This window comes from Falco peregrinus, chromosome 9 (assembly GCF_023634155.1).
Source record: "Falco peregrinus isolate bFalPer1 chromosome 9, bFalPer1.pri, whole genome shotgun sequence".
Taxonomy (NCBI): domain Eukaryota; kingdom Metazoa; phylum Chordata; class Aves; order Falconiformes; family Falconidae; genus Falco; species Falco peregrinus.
Window position 1 is genome coordinate 12,165,342 of NC_073729.1, and position 16,376 is coordinate 12,181,717.

Sequence of the window (16,376 nt, forward strand, 5' to 3'; positions counted from 1 at the left end):
TATGGTAACTGTAAAGCAGCTGGCTGTTGCCCGAGGGTTAAATGTCTTTGCTAAATTTCACACCACCCAGGTGAGTCGACATCTGAAGAAAAACTATCTGACACTGGAATAACAATGAGTTGGGTAGATTACTTGGGCTGGAGAAAAGGGATATTTGAAACATATTCCTTTGGAGTCACTGAGATACATGTGTCTTCTTAAATACTGCCCAGGGGAACAATATGCAGCTTCGCCTGATTGATAAAAGAGAGTTTGTGGGATCTGCACTTCCAGAATCTGACTTTAGCTCTGAATGAAATAATTGCAAATGCAAATCCAGCCTCAAGTCTGGAAGCAAGACCTGAACAGAGAACCCTTGTAAGGCGTCAAATGGTCCCAAGTCCCAAAATGCCCAGAAGGGGACTCCCGGCACTGATGTGTCTGAAGAGCAGACTGGAATCTCCAAGGCAAAAAAGGACAGTGCTTCCAGCATCACTTCATTTCTCTACTTCTTCCCACAGAGCAAAGCTGATCTGTTAAGTGTCAGTGCCAAATTTTAGGAAAAAAAATTCTGATAAGCCTCTTCAGAAGCCTCTTAGGATCAGAGTGTCTTGCAGTTTAGTGCTAATCTAAGGAACAGAATAAACCAGTAGATATTCTTTTTTAACAGATTTAATTAAGCAGTTTTGATATCTTAACCATGATGTAGTCAGGCACTGCATAGGTAGGCTGCATGCACTGGCAGACTGCAAGGCAGGGCAGAAGTTAAACTTGAGATAATCTGACTCTAATAAGCCTTGGATCTGGAAAGGAGCCTGGAGTTTTAGCTAACATATCTCAAGAGGCATGCTTCCTGGTTTTGGTTTGGGGGTTTTTAGGGGGGGTTGTTTGATTGATTGATTGTTTGGGGGTTTTTTGTTTGTTTGTTTTGCATTTGTTTTTTTTAACAAAAAAAAGAACTTGAAGCATCAACAAATGAAATGTAGGTTTAGGCTTAACCCTTTCCTGAAAGCATAAGCACTTACTGTGACACAATAATCATTTGAAGTAATTCTCAAGAAAGTCCATTTCCCCAAGACCTCAGGAAAAAAAAAAGAAGAAAAAAAAAAAAACCAAGCAGAAGAAAACAAGATTAGATTAAACAAAGAAAGAGGACTACAAACAACATGGTTAGATAATCTTTCCCATAGCCAAGCAGAGAGACAGGAAAAAAGCAAAGGGAAAAAAAAAAAGCAGAAGGTAAACTAAAGCCAAATAAATAAAATAAAATAAGAATTTAAAGTTTTAAAAGTGATAGTAGTGATGTAGCAAGAAAATACTTACAAAAGACACTCCAGCATATTTCAAATTAAGCTGGCTGAGAGGGAGTCAGGGTTGCACAATCAATCTTCATCTTCCATAACCGTGATTATGGTCTATCAAAGGGGGGGCTGAGGGAAAGAGGTCTCTGGTCTGAGTGCTCAGGATATGAATATTTATCAGGAAGGTATATATAGGCAAGTTTTATCAATATGAAATCAATGGTTATAAACTTGTTCATATTGATTCAAATGTCCATGTAAAAGAATGTTTGTACATGTCTCACCCCACAGACTGAGCATAACCGTTGCGGACTGTGTATGTACTACAGACTGGGAAGTATTGTATGTGTTGGCATCTATTCATAACTAATGATCAAAACACATTACTAGAAACACAAAGATTTGTATCCAGGCATCTTCAAAACTTCCGAAAGTGGAGACTGCGTAGTCTTCTCTGGGCAATCTCTGCCACTGCCAGACTGTCCTCATAGAAAAAAATTCCTTATATATAGTCTTACCCTGCTCTGTTTCAGCTTGTACCTGTTGAGTCTCATCCTCCCAGTGTTCATGATGGAGGATTCAGGGCCACATAAATCTCAGAGGGCTTTCACAGAAAGCCTCATAGCTCTTTCCCTATTACACAATAAACCAGGAAGCTACATGAAAACTTGCAGAGTTGAGATAAGCAAGCTGTCAAAAGCAGCAAGAGCCTAGGCTAAGAAACTGAAACCCATTTTCCTTCAGTAGTTAACTGTTACATTGCAAGCCAGTACAATTTCATATTTATTTCCTTTTCATAAATGTGTATTAGCTAGTACTTCAAAGATGCACTTTAATAAAATACACAACAAAGCAATATTCAGAAATTTCCCGTATTTTCTGGTTTTGGCTGTGTGATTTTATGATTTCAATAATCAATTCTAAAAGACAGAGCAACTATGCATACAATGGCTTGACAGAGTTCCCAAGCTATAACAAGCCAATATTTAGTATGTGCAAAAAGTGGGCAATATTAAAATACTTTTTTTTTTTTTTTGCCTCATTCATAACAAAAGTCCAAACCAGAACAAACAAAATAAACATAAAGGAAGGATGCAAAAAACCTTATATGGTCAGGGTTTTGTTTCCTTTTTTATAGCCTCACCAGAAGTAAATAATCACTATCACAGAGCTGTTTCTCATCTGTGAGTTCCTGGTGCTCACTCCTCTTCTTTTGCATTACTATCTTTCACTGTCTGAAGCAAGACATAACTACCTCCTGAGACAATTTTTAACCAAAACCTTGCCAATAAGTGCTTCAGGTCAAGGTTTCTGCACTATACTGGCAATTTTGTATTTAATCTCGTTCAATCTGGTCACATTTTGCAATTAATGCTAGAACTGGTTGTGGCAGATACCTTTTCCCTTTTTTTAAAGCTCATATTTAATCCCAGAGCATCATCATAATGGAAGTCACAGAGTTCTAGAAAAACGTGTGAACATTTTCAACAAGTACAACCAATTCCACCCTACAGGAAAGGTGAACTAGAGTTTGTTTTAACCATTACAAAATTTTACTTTTTGCTGTCTAGAAATGCAATGATTCTTACAGAAATAATATATGCAATGATTCTTACAGAAAGAAAATTCAGTCATACTCTTGCAAATGCAAGAGACCAGGAGACTTAAATTTTACAGTCTGAGAAATATCTCTACCCTCTTGGTCTCCAAATCATATAGCTGGCATATTCCAGTTCTTTCATATTTAACAGAGTTCTGTAATTATTTCTTTGGATTATGAAGTTAATGACTGCGTACAGCTATTTAACATTGATTTATCTCCTGATGATACAACTGCTGGTCAATACTTCAGAGAAAGAATTTTCACTTCGGGGTTTGGATGCAACTGCATTTTCCCCGATTTGGGGGGTACAGCATCTGTCTCTCTTTGAAACCAACATAGACAGATTTGAATTCTTTTCATTTTGATAAATGTGAAGTAGGTATATAATGTCATAGCCACATAATTACTAGGTTTAAAGACACAAGTAGTTAGTATCCATTCTTCATTTTTTTCCCCTCACATCATATGTCACTAGATTGTTTCCTACTTTGTAATGACCCAGCCCTCCTTTATGAAAACCCTGAAGAATTTTTAAAATTTGTAAGTTTAATTAGATAGAAACATTGTTTTCATTCACTAGTGTGAGGAAGCTTGACTGAAAAACCTAAACTATGTGGTTTCATGATGATCTGGACATTCATTCCCTCTGACTCACGGACCATCGGTAATTGAACATTTCACATCAAATCAGAGTAAAAATGCATTATTTCCACATGCTTATAAGTAGTGAGATGACAGACCCAGTTTCAGTGATAAGATGCTGGGAAAGGGAATGTAAAGCATGCAAGCATGCACAAAATACTTGATAGTTCTGAACACTTGTTAAAACTACACCGTTTCATACATCTCAGAATAAGCTGTTTACTAAGTAGTTTGATGTGCTTATATTGGGATACAAGGTTAAAAGAAAACATACCAGTTGAGTGCAACATCAAGATTACATAAGCATAGCTTAATTTTTTAATATAAAAAGCTTAATAAAGAATTGCAGTCAATTTTTAAAAAAGAAAACATAAACGAACTTTGCTTATAAATATAAGAACTAATAAGTCACAAGACATGGCTAATAGCCTTTTAGAGGCTGCTTCTTTCAAAATACAGTATATCAATTGCTTAAGAACATGTAGGATTCTTAAAAAATGCTGGAATACAGCAACTAAGGAACTGCTTTTCGAAGAGCTTGTAAAAATACCTTTTAATCTAAAAGCTTTGCTAAGCACATCAGTCACCTAAACATCAAAAGAACTGGTCACCAGTCAGCATGTCTTCAAAAACAAAGCCAGTGTTTGGGGCTACTGTTTCAGAGTAAACCTAGAGGAGGACTTAGAATAAAAGGACCGCTTACCTTACTTAGCTAGTTACTTATTTCAATTTTCCTTAAATTCAGCACACATCCCTAGCTTTTATAAATGCCATAGTTTTAATGAAACCTTCATTCTTTCCTACTTATGTTCCTACTTTGGTTTTGCACTGGTGGGTCGTTACATTCAGTGACCTAAACTAAGGATTTTTTGATTCATACTAGAGCAAAGAATGTCAAAAGTACACCTCCAAGATCACTACTACAATGAATGCATTTAACACTAAACTATCACAAAGGTAGCAGACATAATCTGACAGCTGATCACACCAAAACAATACAGAGAAAGTCCAATTTTGAGACTTTATGACTCAGTTTATCGCTGTATAAGATTAGAAAAGCAGGTCACATTCGCACACAATATTTTATATTGGCTGTTGTCAAGCATGTATTTTACAAAGTCCATAAAGAACACTTATTTTTGGAGGAGTGCTGAGCACTTTTAAGGATAGGATTGTAGTTCAGAACTTTCTTGATGAACTGAACAAAGCTCTACACTTAGAAAGAATAAAACGCAGAGAGAGAAAATGAGAAATCACAATGTAGGCAGCAACATTTGCAGGAAAAGATTTAGGAGTTTATTGTAGAGTTCTTGTAAAATACTGAGATGCTTCTACAATAAAGAAAAGCTGCATACGCTTAGAGGATTTCTGCATGAAGACAAGGGAAGCAATTATGATACTCCAAAGGATTACTGTATCCAAATTCTATATGATTTTATGCTGAGGGTCCTGACTGACTACTGTATACAATTCTGGGGAATGTAAATAAGACTACAGTCAATTTAGCTGCAGAAATGCAAAATTGAAATAATACAGCCTACAATGAAAATATGAAAATTTCAATAAGGAACAGAGAGTGTGTGGAATTGGAAAGAGAATAAGGGAAACTTCAGAATAAATGTCTCATAATAAATCACGAGAATTCCTACTTTTGGAATATAATCTGGTAAGAGAACAATTTAACCACTATTTATGAAGACTCAGTTTAGACAAAAGAGATCTGTGAAGTTTTACTTAATTTTTCTATAAAATATAATCTATTGAAGTGTTTCAACAGGCCACTTAGATTATTTTTTTGTTGTTGTTGTATGTATCTTCAGAACAGATTCAGAAAACATTCACCAAAAATTTTCTTGGAAAATTTTTTTCTTCCTCAAAGAACAAGGAAAATAGATGAGGTTCAGCACTAAATTTCGATTATTCCACATTATTTACCAGACTAAGTCTATTACATTGCATACCTATGTTGATTAAAATGGCCTGTACAGACACTGGCCTATAGTCAATCAGTGCTTGATTGTTGCCCTTGAGTATGATTTGCCTTCCAACAATTTGCAGACTTTTACTAAACGTTACAAAAGAGAAGGATCAGCAGTCTGCACAGTGGCTGGGAATGGCTTGTGTAAAGAGGCCAGTGGGACATGATATCTGAAGCTTTCAGTGCTGCACTGCACCCCTGAGTTGTTCAATTACCACTGGCATACGTAAGAGACCTATTATTATATCCCCAAACTTCTATGACTGAATTTGGCATCTTTAATTCCCCAACCACATTTAATTTAGCTATTTAACATATGCTTGCATGTTTGTGGGAGACAGTGTGATTTCTTTATTGTAAAGCCAAATTGTGCCCTGGGTGTGTTACAAGGACGAAGAAAAAAAGTTTGGCTGCATTAAATAGACAAACAGTAAAATCAGATTTAAAAGTCTCTGTTTCCCTCTGAGAAAACTGGTTTAGAATGGTGGAGTCCAAATGACACTTCTCTGAAGGTCTCTTACTCCATAGCAAGCATAAAGTTAACTGAAAAAAGTACAGAAAAAATACCTGTCCAACCAAGAATTTTAACAGCTGTACTATTTATAGGATCAAGACCCTGAAACTTAATGATTAATGAAGATTGACCGTACCTGCTGACTTGCAGAGTCAGACAAGAGTAAATGAGCCATGAGGAGGCTGTAAAAGGCAGAGCAAAGCCCCTGCAGGGCAAACTCACGGCAGCTGCTTACTGCACATTCATCCCTTGCAATGGGGTGCAGCACTCAACCTGCTGAAAACTATGTTTTTCCAGCCTGAGCGTACTATTTCGTATCAGTCACCAAGATGTTAGTCCTCATTTAACACCTTGCTGCCCTAGCACATGCCCCTCTACAGTACTTTGAGGCATTACACCTGTTGATCAGGCTTGATAGCTGTGAAAAACAGAAGCCACAGCCCCAATTGGATCTTGACCCGATTGCAGTGTGGATTCAGGTTTTCCCCATGAAAGACATTGCAACCCATACTACACGATTTGAAAGTGGCACTCACAGGCTTGAAAATATGATGTTTTACAATCTCTGAGGCATGGAGGGAAAGCATATGTCTTATTTGATCAACTTTCATTTCTTTCTATCCTGGCTGTACTGCAAAGTCTTGCATTACATGAAGCACTTTGCTTCATACAGTGCATTCACATGCTTTGTTTTGACTGTTATTTAACAGTATATATGTCTCCTTATGGAAGCAAAGGCTTATGCTAGTAGTCCAGAAGTAGCATTTTAGTGTCTTGCCACTATTAAGGAATTGTCACTGAGTTCTGTTCCACTAGGTAATTCATTGAATAACATAAACTCCATCTGAGCACAGGCAATACGTAACTATGAGTGGCATGCAAGTTGTTGTACACGCAAGTTTTTTCTTACTCTGCACAGCTGTTTAGACACCATTAGGATGTTCACATTATAATAATAAAACAGTGCAAACCCTTGAACTAACCATCTTTTTCCCCTCTCTAGTTACTAGTGCCTAGCCATGATACAAGAGACATCAATATTTCTCATTGTAAGCATTTGCTGGATACTTAAATAAGAATCTTAAATCTATATCAACACAGGCAGAACTGGCAAGCACTATCTGAATGAACTTTAATTGTGCTAATGAGGGATGAGCACAATGAGTACTGTTTGTGCCACAGAAATACAAATTTAGCTATGCATAAAATTTGAAACTTTAATCTGACAATTAGAGTACAGATTTCAGACTGCAATCCATACAATAAAGCTAATTAATCAATCTTCCTTCCACTGAGATCCATTGGGGTTTTTTTTTTTGATCTATATAGTTTCCATTTGCACCCCACTCTGCTGACTTCAAACTTCCTCTCTACCTCAGTAAAGCTTAGTGAGCTCACTGCATTCTCAGTTAGACATATACCTGGCCATAACGGCAAAACTCAGACTTCCTCCCCATTACCCACAGCTATAGTGACATTAACTACTGAGATACAGAAATGAATGCTGACAAGTTTATTTTAAAATAGATGAAGCACCATCATTTCTACTTCTTAACAGTAGCTGATGCTAGCTTATTCTTAAAAAAAAAAAAAACACACCACCACAACTGTCCATATTAAACAGATTTCTTTCAAAACATTAGAAAATCATTTCATTTTAAGGAAGACATGAGTCACTCCAACATCAAATAAGTCACTTATTCTTACAAATAACGTGAAAAGTTTTCTTACAAAATGTGTGAAATGCAGAAAGAGGCCTCTAGGCAAAACTACGTAGGAAAACAGGGCAAATAGGTATTGAGTTTGTGCATCACGCTTGCTATATACAAAGAACAGAAGATGCTTCAGGAAAAGATGGTAGGATTATGTTTGTTTCTGTCTCCTTGTAGATGACCAAAACAAGAACTTTTGAGTATTTCCCTTGAAAAAAATATATAAATGCTGTTCTGAAGCAAGTGAAATCATCTCTAAATCATTATTAAAATTAGCATCAATATTATTACCCATCCTGTAAATTATAATCTGTATGATTCAACAATATTTCTAAGTTTGCAAAGTCAAAGAGCAAACAATACCTCATTGGAGAATCAACGAACAACAGACCTACGTAATTTCTACCTACTTTCATAAATCTGATGTGTATTCTCAACTTCCAGAACTCCTTTTCTGAAATGTGATCTTCAAATAGCTGGAAATATGATTTTGTGAATCACCATTCTGGATTCTGATCCTTTAAGTAACGATAAACATTTCAGCCCACTGAATGTGTTTGTTAAGCAAAGTACTACTAAGCATCAATAAAACAGAATGTAATTTATGACTGATAAAACAGTCGTTACAGCTGTGGCAAACACTTTCCAGAGTCATAATCTACATCTGAATGGACAAAACTATCTAGGTAAAGAAATAAAAAAAGCAAAATGTGAAAAAAACTATTTTTATATTCACTTTGAATAACAAATTCAGGTGTCCTAGGCTCTAGTCCAAGTAATTGATGCTCATGTTTAACTTTATGAACGTGTGAAAACAAGCTGAAGTCAAGGTACAAAAGCCTCGACCTCTTGAAGAGGTTGCATGGAATATAAAATATGCTATGTTGTTCTCATGTCAGCATCCACAATGCTTACACTTAAGCATAGTCTGCATTATGTGTGCATATAAAATGTCCCATTGAGCCAAGCATAGATTAAGAAATACTCCTAGAGGTACAGGTCAGGGAAGGCTCTCTCACCTGAAAAGTTCCTGCATGGTCTTCTTCTTTGTCACCTTCTTTTCCTTCCTTGAGAGCGATCAATGTGAACCCTCGAAAGTAAGCAGGAGTGGCAGCAGAAAGCGTCACTAAGATATAATGAAAAGAGAAATAATGAAAACATAATATTAATTGTGAAATCAGCCACTTGCTTATCATTTTACAGTTCAACTTGAAAGGTGTGTGTTTTAAGTTGGTATTAACAAAAACCAGAGCACTAACAACATACAGCAGAGCCAGCCGGAACACCAGAACTGTTCAGTCCAAGTTTCTGCATAAACTGGAAAACACTGGCATGATGTGATGTGAAATATCTCAGCTCAGCTCCTACACACACACACAATTTTTTGGCATATCTTTTGGGTTGCTTTTGTTTGTTTTTAAAGGAGATTGCTAATCTGCACAGATCCACAGCAGGATTATTTTGATGATGCTTTGCGTTTGGGGACACGTGTTTGGGTTCAGCTTTTGTTCTGCTCTGAGCATAGACAGAAATCTAGGCATTTTAGTACATGGAAGGTTTCTTTAACAATAAAGCAAGATGACCATATTGCCTGCCTCAGCTCCGCTACACTCAATGTAGTACTCCAGCTGGTGGAGACCATCGCTCTGAAACTATCCTTCTTCTCCCTCAACCTCAGGCAGAACAGGACACAAAGTTAAATTCATGGCTAAAGGTGACCTCTAAAGATTTTGCTGCCAGCTCTGATCGTCAAAGCATCCTAGACATCAGCAAAACACCCTTCGTCACCCACCAGCCCTGACCCAGGAAGGCATCGTTGGATCCACCTGCAAAGAACAAATAACGTATTGCAGAATAACCTGATTTTACCATGCTCAGTATCAAGATCACATCCCTCATTTTCTGCAAGTGCAAAATACTTTTGTATGATTTTTCTATTTACCATCATCAGTAGCTAAGCACCACCCAGCAACACTTGATTTCCACCAGCTATGGCTCTTTTGAACACTATCAGAAAGATGGAATGATGCAGAGCTTTGAGACATGACTTTTGAGGGAGGTTTAAAATAGCTGAACCCTTTTCAACACCTTATAGGAATCCTTTTCTGTAATAGAGGTAAATTTAATTAAAGGAAAAATAATTTTTATTGAAAAAGAGACAGAAAACTGTTAAGTAGCTTTTACTTTAAGCATAATACTGTTAAGTAGCTTTTACTTTAAGCATAATGCAGTCAGCACTGCTTGTAATACACCATTGTCACACTCTCAAACCCTGACTGGCACAATAAAAACTGAAGACCACGCAGAGTTTTCCTGAGCAAACTGCACCTATCAATGCTGCTTCACGGAGAGTGTTCACAAGAGACTCCATCTTACCCATACAGGCCATGAGGGGTTGCATCACATTACTAAAAATTACAGATGGCCCTTAAAAGATACGGATTTCAAAATATGCCCAGAGTTAATTTGGAACATAGGGAGAGGCCTTTGATCTAGAAATTCAGTAGTGGAAAACCACAAAATAAGATATTTGAAGACTTCTAGCATTATGCAGCCATATTTGGGTCTAAAACCTGTGGTGTTTGTGCAAATACATAACTTTTATGACTGTACGTGAAAAAGGAGGATGGGAGAGATACACAAAAACTTTAAAATTGGAAGTTCCATGTTTAGACCTAGATACCTGCAAACACCGGTGCAAATCTAGAGCAGGGATTGGCATAATAGCAAGTCCCCCAAGTTTTAAGATTTCCCATGCTCTTCATTCCATGGAACTTTACTGTGAAGCTAAACTTTATAATTTTGAGGGAGAAAAATGTTCACATTTTATATACAGGAACTGAGGAGTAGCATAATAAGGTTAAAATTTCTGGTTACAGTTTTAAGTATTGTTCCAATTCATTAACTCATTATCTGCCCAATAATTCGGATTATTAGTCCAATTTTGCAAGCTCTTGCAGCTCTATCTAAATGAAAATCCATAGCCAACCTCTCAGTTGCAGTAATTTAGAACAGCATGCTGGTGGACTCAACCAGGGTGAACACATTATATGAACGCTGATTCTTAGAAACTAACTGCCATAAAGTTTTTGCATGCAACAAATTTTTCCATATATTGTACTTAATTCAAAACTCTGAATCACTGAGCAAAAGGTTACACCAGATATACTTATACAAGCAAATGGAGAATTCAGCTGTGAATTGACTCAACAGTTTTCATCGTTTTCCTACAAATTTACAGATGAAAACAGTTTTCAAACTTATAAACAAACACCTACCTATAAAATAGAGAACATCTGAAATGCTAAAAAAGTCATCAGAGAAGGGGGGGGGGGGGGGGGGTGAAAAAGAAAAAATAAAGAGGATGGTAATTCCAAAGCCTGACTCATAGTTTTTGAATGCCTGGGGTTAGCAATACTCATGCTGTGGTTGCAGAGTCATTTTAACCCAGCATAAATCCATGCTTCCTCCAACAGGAGTGATCCTGGCCTCCCCCACCCTGCACTGCTCCTAGAGCAGCCGTATCCACACAGCTGTGCACTCAATTGAACAAGGGAACACATCCAGCTGAAAAGTAAAACAAAACAAACAAAAAAAATCCCAACCGGATAGTTCAGCTGGGTCCAGTCTCTGAGCAGCTGCACTGTGCAGCCCCAGGAGCACTTCTGCCCGTGGCGGGGACACCCCGATACAAGTGAGGGGCCGGGAGGGTGATGACCCACAGGAGCAGACCATGCTTGGGGGATTTCTGTGCCCATGCAACCTCAGCTCAAGGATACCAAGAGGAATGCGTGTTTGGTCACCTCTGAGCTAGACCAGAACAAATACCTGAGCCGAAAAGCTGTCTGTCAGTTCCCTGAACTATCCAGTGTGCTACGGTAACACTGCAGTGCCAGGCTTTATTTGAAGCACTCCTAAATGCACAGCCCTGTGATGGCAATGGTTCTGCAGTCACTGGCTCTGGGCTGATGTGTGTCAGCATTGCACGGGCAGCACTGGGAAGCTGTGGGACTACATCTGGTTTTCACAAGAGAGCAGCTCCTCATTGCGTAATAAGAGTTGAGAGTTCTCTTCCTTGTGTTAAAACTCTGCCTTTTTAAAGAACAGCTGAGTATCGCGCACAATGCCTTCACATTAATTAATGCTCACTGAACAATATGAATTTCTTGTAAAGATCACTTACGTCTCAGTGCAAGCCTCAAAGTTAGGGATTTTACTTTAAAAGGAAGATTACGTATCAACAGTCACTTTTGCCTGTTTCCATCCCCTCCAGCAAATCTGTGATTACCTCACAAGTCGCACTTTGGCACACACCACCAGCACACTCCTCCTTCCCCAGTATACCCAGCTAAAGGTGGGGTGATCAAAGCAATTGCTTCTTTGGTTTCAGGCAGGAAATCTGACTTTCCTCATCCTACACTACAGCACATCCTGTGTTGTACACGGCACAAGTACCAACAAATACACTTTTAATATCTACTTTTTTCCATAAAGTGTGAAGCATAAGAATCGCTAAAATACTTACAGAATGAGGGTTGGTTTCTGAAGTATAGAAAAGAGTGTTTGCATGTTGGGGGAAAGAAAGAAATGGAAAGCAAAAGATTCAACATTCCTTAGAGAACAAGTCCCCAAACCAATGCAATGGAGTGTGTAATATTAAATGAGCTTTTCCTTGAAAACTGAGAATGTAAACAGACCTACAAGTAGAAGTTCCATTAAAAATGGAAAAAGCATCCACACAGAAGGTTAATCTATGGACTATACTAATCAAATCTTCATTTTCTTCATGAGAATAACAATGTCATGATGTTATGGAGGCAACTGTGTCCATTAGCACGTGAAATGGACATACTATTGCTTTTTTAAAGCAATTCCATTTATATTTTTAATAGGATGAAACTTACCTCGTTAATACAATCATTAATCTAACTGTAAAGATCAATAAAGCTAGGCTGAGTACTTTCAAGGATCATTACCCCATAACACCACCTAAACGTAAGGCTCATTTGTGCCCTTTGAATGCAATGGGAACTTTGACCTTCAGTGGAAGCAAGAGCAACTACACCAAGGTCTAAGTTAACCAGCAGGTAGGAGAGGACCTCAACCCCAGGATGGTGTGCCTACAGACCTGGTGCTACGGGAAGAGCTGCCCCACATGCATTTGGCTGCCTGCTCCGTAACAGGAGAGGCGACAATACCGCAGCCTGAACAACCAGGCAGATAAAGGCCACTTGCAGGCTACAGGATCAGAGCTCACAAATAAGATACTAGAAATCAGTCATGTCACCTGCCCCTGGGGCACCACAAAGCCCATAACCATAGTTGCTTTGTTAGACATGAGGGAGGAAAGGAGGATGGCTCCTCAGCCCTGCTGCTACCTCATTTTTAATTGTCTAAGACAGGAAAATGCATCCTTCCTTACTGCTGACAGTGTTTGCAGACTGGAGGAGGTCAATTCAAACACATTATTTGGTGCTCAGGGCCATTCTCCTCTATCACAGCTCCAGAGAGGTGGAAAACCAAGGCTTCCATACACACAAATTCACCCAGGATTTGCCCTTAGGGCAAACAGATCCCTGTCTGATACAAAGGTAACTTCAGGAAAGCCATAAAAATTTTCCCAAACACAAGGGGCAGCTGTGAACTGTGGTCTTCCAATTCCCACAAGGTTAGAGTGCTGCAATGTTTCCTCCAGGCATTGCAGCTTGAGGGTCTTATGTGGCCATCACATCAACCAATGATCAAGAGTCACAAACATAAATGGATGCCTCTATACCATCGATTTGGTAGAGTACAGCATTTGTATGGACAGTTAATTCCTGTGTTATCCACATGGCATAAATACTAGCTTATTCCAGGAGCCCAGCAGGGAATGTGCCAAGGATCCAGATTGCATTAAATCAAGCAGGGGCCATGGAAACAGGCACATTTGGCTCCAATGCAATGGAGGTTGTGCAGATCTTCTGTGGTGTTCTACATCTAGTAATTTACAGACAAAAACCCCTACAGACCTGTCATAATCATGCATTTATTTATCATTAGTTGGATTTTCTAGCCTTTGTATAAAACAGTAATAAAGTTCCAGTTGTACTGCAGAAATTCCCTTAAAAATGAGCTCTTGAAACTTTCTGTAATGCTGTTATTTTTAACTATTGCCATAGATAATGTATATGCTACAGCAACATTTGCTAATGTTCTTCCAACCATTCAGGACGCGTCCTTAAGGGACTATCTAGACAAGCTTACATGCCACCTGAATACTTCAGTCTTAAGTACCAAAAACCTGGGCACATATTTTGGTCTACCTTTTAACTTTTCACTGTTAGCTGTAATTTTCTCACTTCCAAGAAGTTACAATATACTAATTTGATTTTATTAATAGAATTCCTAATGCCGAGACCTAATATCTGCAGAAAATTACTTCTGCTAATTCACCTGGGAGTTTCTTTCCCTCTACATTTCCATGCAAGAGAAACTTCTTTGACAGGTGACTGAAACATCCAATAATGCTTTAACAGAAGTAAATTCCAACACTTTAAGAACACTCACATTTGTCCCTCTCAAAGATCGTAGCACTTATCTTTATCCTGCTTAGTAGACGCATCAAACTGACATGCAACATGAAAGCTTTCAGACTCAAGGTACTAATCCTAATGTCTGGAACAGTTAAGCAATTTGTGGGAAACATTTTCCTCATATCACATTGAAATAAATCAATTGTTGGGGAAAAAAAATAATCAAAAATCACGCAAAGTTACAGGCTGGTGCTCAAAGCTGGTTAATCACTGCTGTAGATGTATTTTTTCAACTTTTAAGAGAACATGACTATGCTATGTGAACACTTTTTGCTCCCTATCTATACCAAGATTCCTATGTTCATACAATGGGAAAACATTGCTCTTTACACTGAATCTAAGGAAGGTCAGAAGAAACACTCAGAAGGAACTCAAAATTTGTTTCCCAAAGTGATGTCTATAAAGTACATTAGTTACGGTACCCAAAAAGGTCTAAATTGTTTTCAAGTGCTTTTAAAATACAAAGTCAACAATATACTCCAAGAAGATTTGTTTTCAAAGGCATTATAAGGTGAGGCAGGAAAAGTGACCAAAAACTGTCTTTGTCTATTAATTAGAAAAATACACTGAAATGAGCTTTGGAAGTTAATTTCAAGGGTTGTATGTGAAATGCTCAGCGAAGAGCAAATGCCTCCATCTCTTATTTATAGTGGTCACCAGCACCACCTCTGCCTCTTTCCTGCTTGAACCATCTGTTCATTTCCCCAGAAAAAAATAGGGGGGGTGGGATAAACATAAGTGGAAAATGTGGGAAGTTGGCAGCGTGCTGCATCACTGTTTGCCCATATGCTAACTCATTATATTAGCATTCATATTTCAGGGCAAGAACAATTAGCTGCGAGTTTCCTCTCCTTCCTGCTGAATGTTAAAGCATCTCCTATTCACTCTGTTATATTTAAAGGGATAGGAAGAAATCCTATAGAAGTAGGTGAACGGGGGTAGAGTGTGTTTTGTATCACATCAACTTGTGATCTTGTGCTAGTGCTGAGCTGGTAGAGAGGCATCATAAAAGAAAGGAAATTCCTCTTAATACCGAGTTAGTGTTTGGGAGTAAAGTGATACTGTGAAATCCAACTCCCTCTCACTTGTCATGAAAGCATCCCCAATAAAGTAATGCGTGGGAGTATATTACCCTGCCTTAACCCACGCAGTCACACACACACACACACACACGCCAAAAGGGATACAGGAGATGACAGGCAGAGACACGTTCCAGTTTCAGAGACACTTGTCCTGACCATTATCGTTAGCATGGGATGCGTTAGGATGGCCAACTTACCCCGGTAACTGTTTCCAGGCTTGTAAAATTCTGGATCGCCCTCCACCCTGAGACTAAATTCATTGTACCCTTCCCTCCTGGTGCCTTGGGCTCGCAGGATCCGGCTGCAATATCCCTCGGATTTCGCGGCTTTCTCCAAGGTTTCGTCAGAAAAACCCTTCGCCACCAAGGGGAAAGTCAACGCCAGAAGCCGCAGGGCCAGCGGCTGCAGATGCGCTCCCATCCTCGGCGCTCCGCACAACTTTTTATGGTCGGGGCGGCGGCGGTGCCCGGGAGCCCGGCGGCGGTGCCCGGCGGCGAGCGGAGCGGAGCGGGGCCGGGCCGGGCAGGGGCGGGCAGCGCGGGCGGGCGGCCTCGGTCAGCCCCGGCCGGCGGCGGCCCCCAGCATGAGGCTGCCGGGTCGGAGGGACCGGCTCGGCGGCTGCCGGGGAGAGGGAGGGGAAACGCAGGGAGGGGGCGGGAGAGGAGGGAGGGGAGGAGGGAGGGAGGGAAGTCTGGTCTTGCCCAGCTCCCGAAGTGAAGTGCTGTTTTGTTTCAGAGCGGGTGATTAGCGGCTCGGCGGTGTTTACTTAGCCGAGCTGAATTCGCAGGGTTTGGCGGAGCGGAGCAGGGGGGACGCGGCTGTCTCCCAGCCATCCAGCGCAGCGGCGGGGAGGGCTGCTGCCGCTCGGGCTGAGCCCGCAGACCTGAAATTAATCACCCGCATTCCTGCCGAAGTCTATAGTTACTGTAGGGATAACAGGGCGCAAAGAATTTGCCGCGCCACCCCCACCCCACCCCCCATCTTTCTTCA

General features: G+C 39.6%; 1 protein-coding gene across 1 annotated transcript in view; it reads right to left on the minus strand.

Annotated features, from left to right (window-relative positions):
* The window catches only part of SPON1 (spondin 1), a 199,301-nt gene extending 183,279 nt beyond the window's left edge, over positions 1-16,022 (minus strand). Inside the window, exons 1-2 of the mRNA XM_005231472.3 lie at positions 15,584-16,022; positions 8,749-8,855 (exon numbers count right to left, since the gene is read on the minus strand). Coding sequence (XP_005231529.1) covers positions 8,749-8,855; positions 15,584-15,806 — 330 coding nt within the window. The 5' untranslated portion in view covers positions 15,807-16,022. The remainder of the gene's footprint in view (positions 1-8,748; positions 8,856-15,583) is intronic.
* Positions 16,023-16,376: the final 354 nt, after the last annotated feature.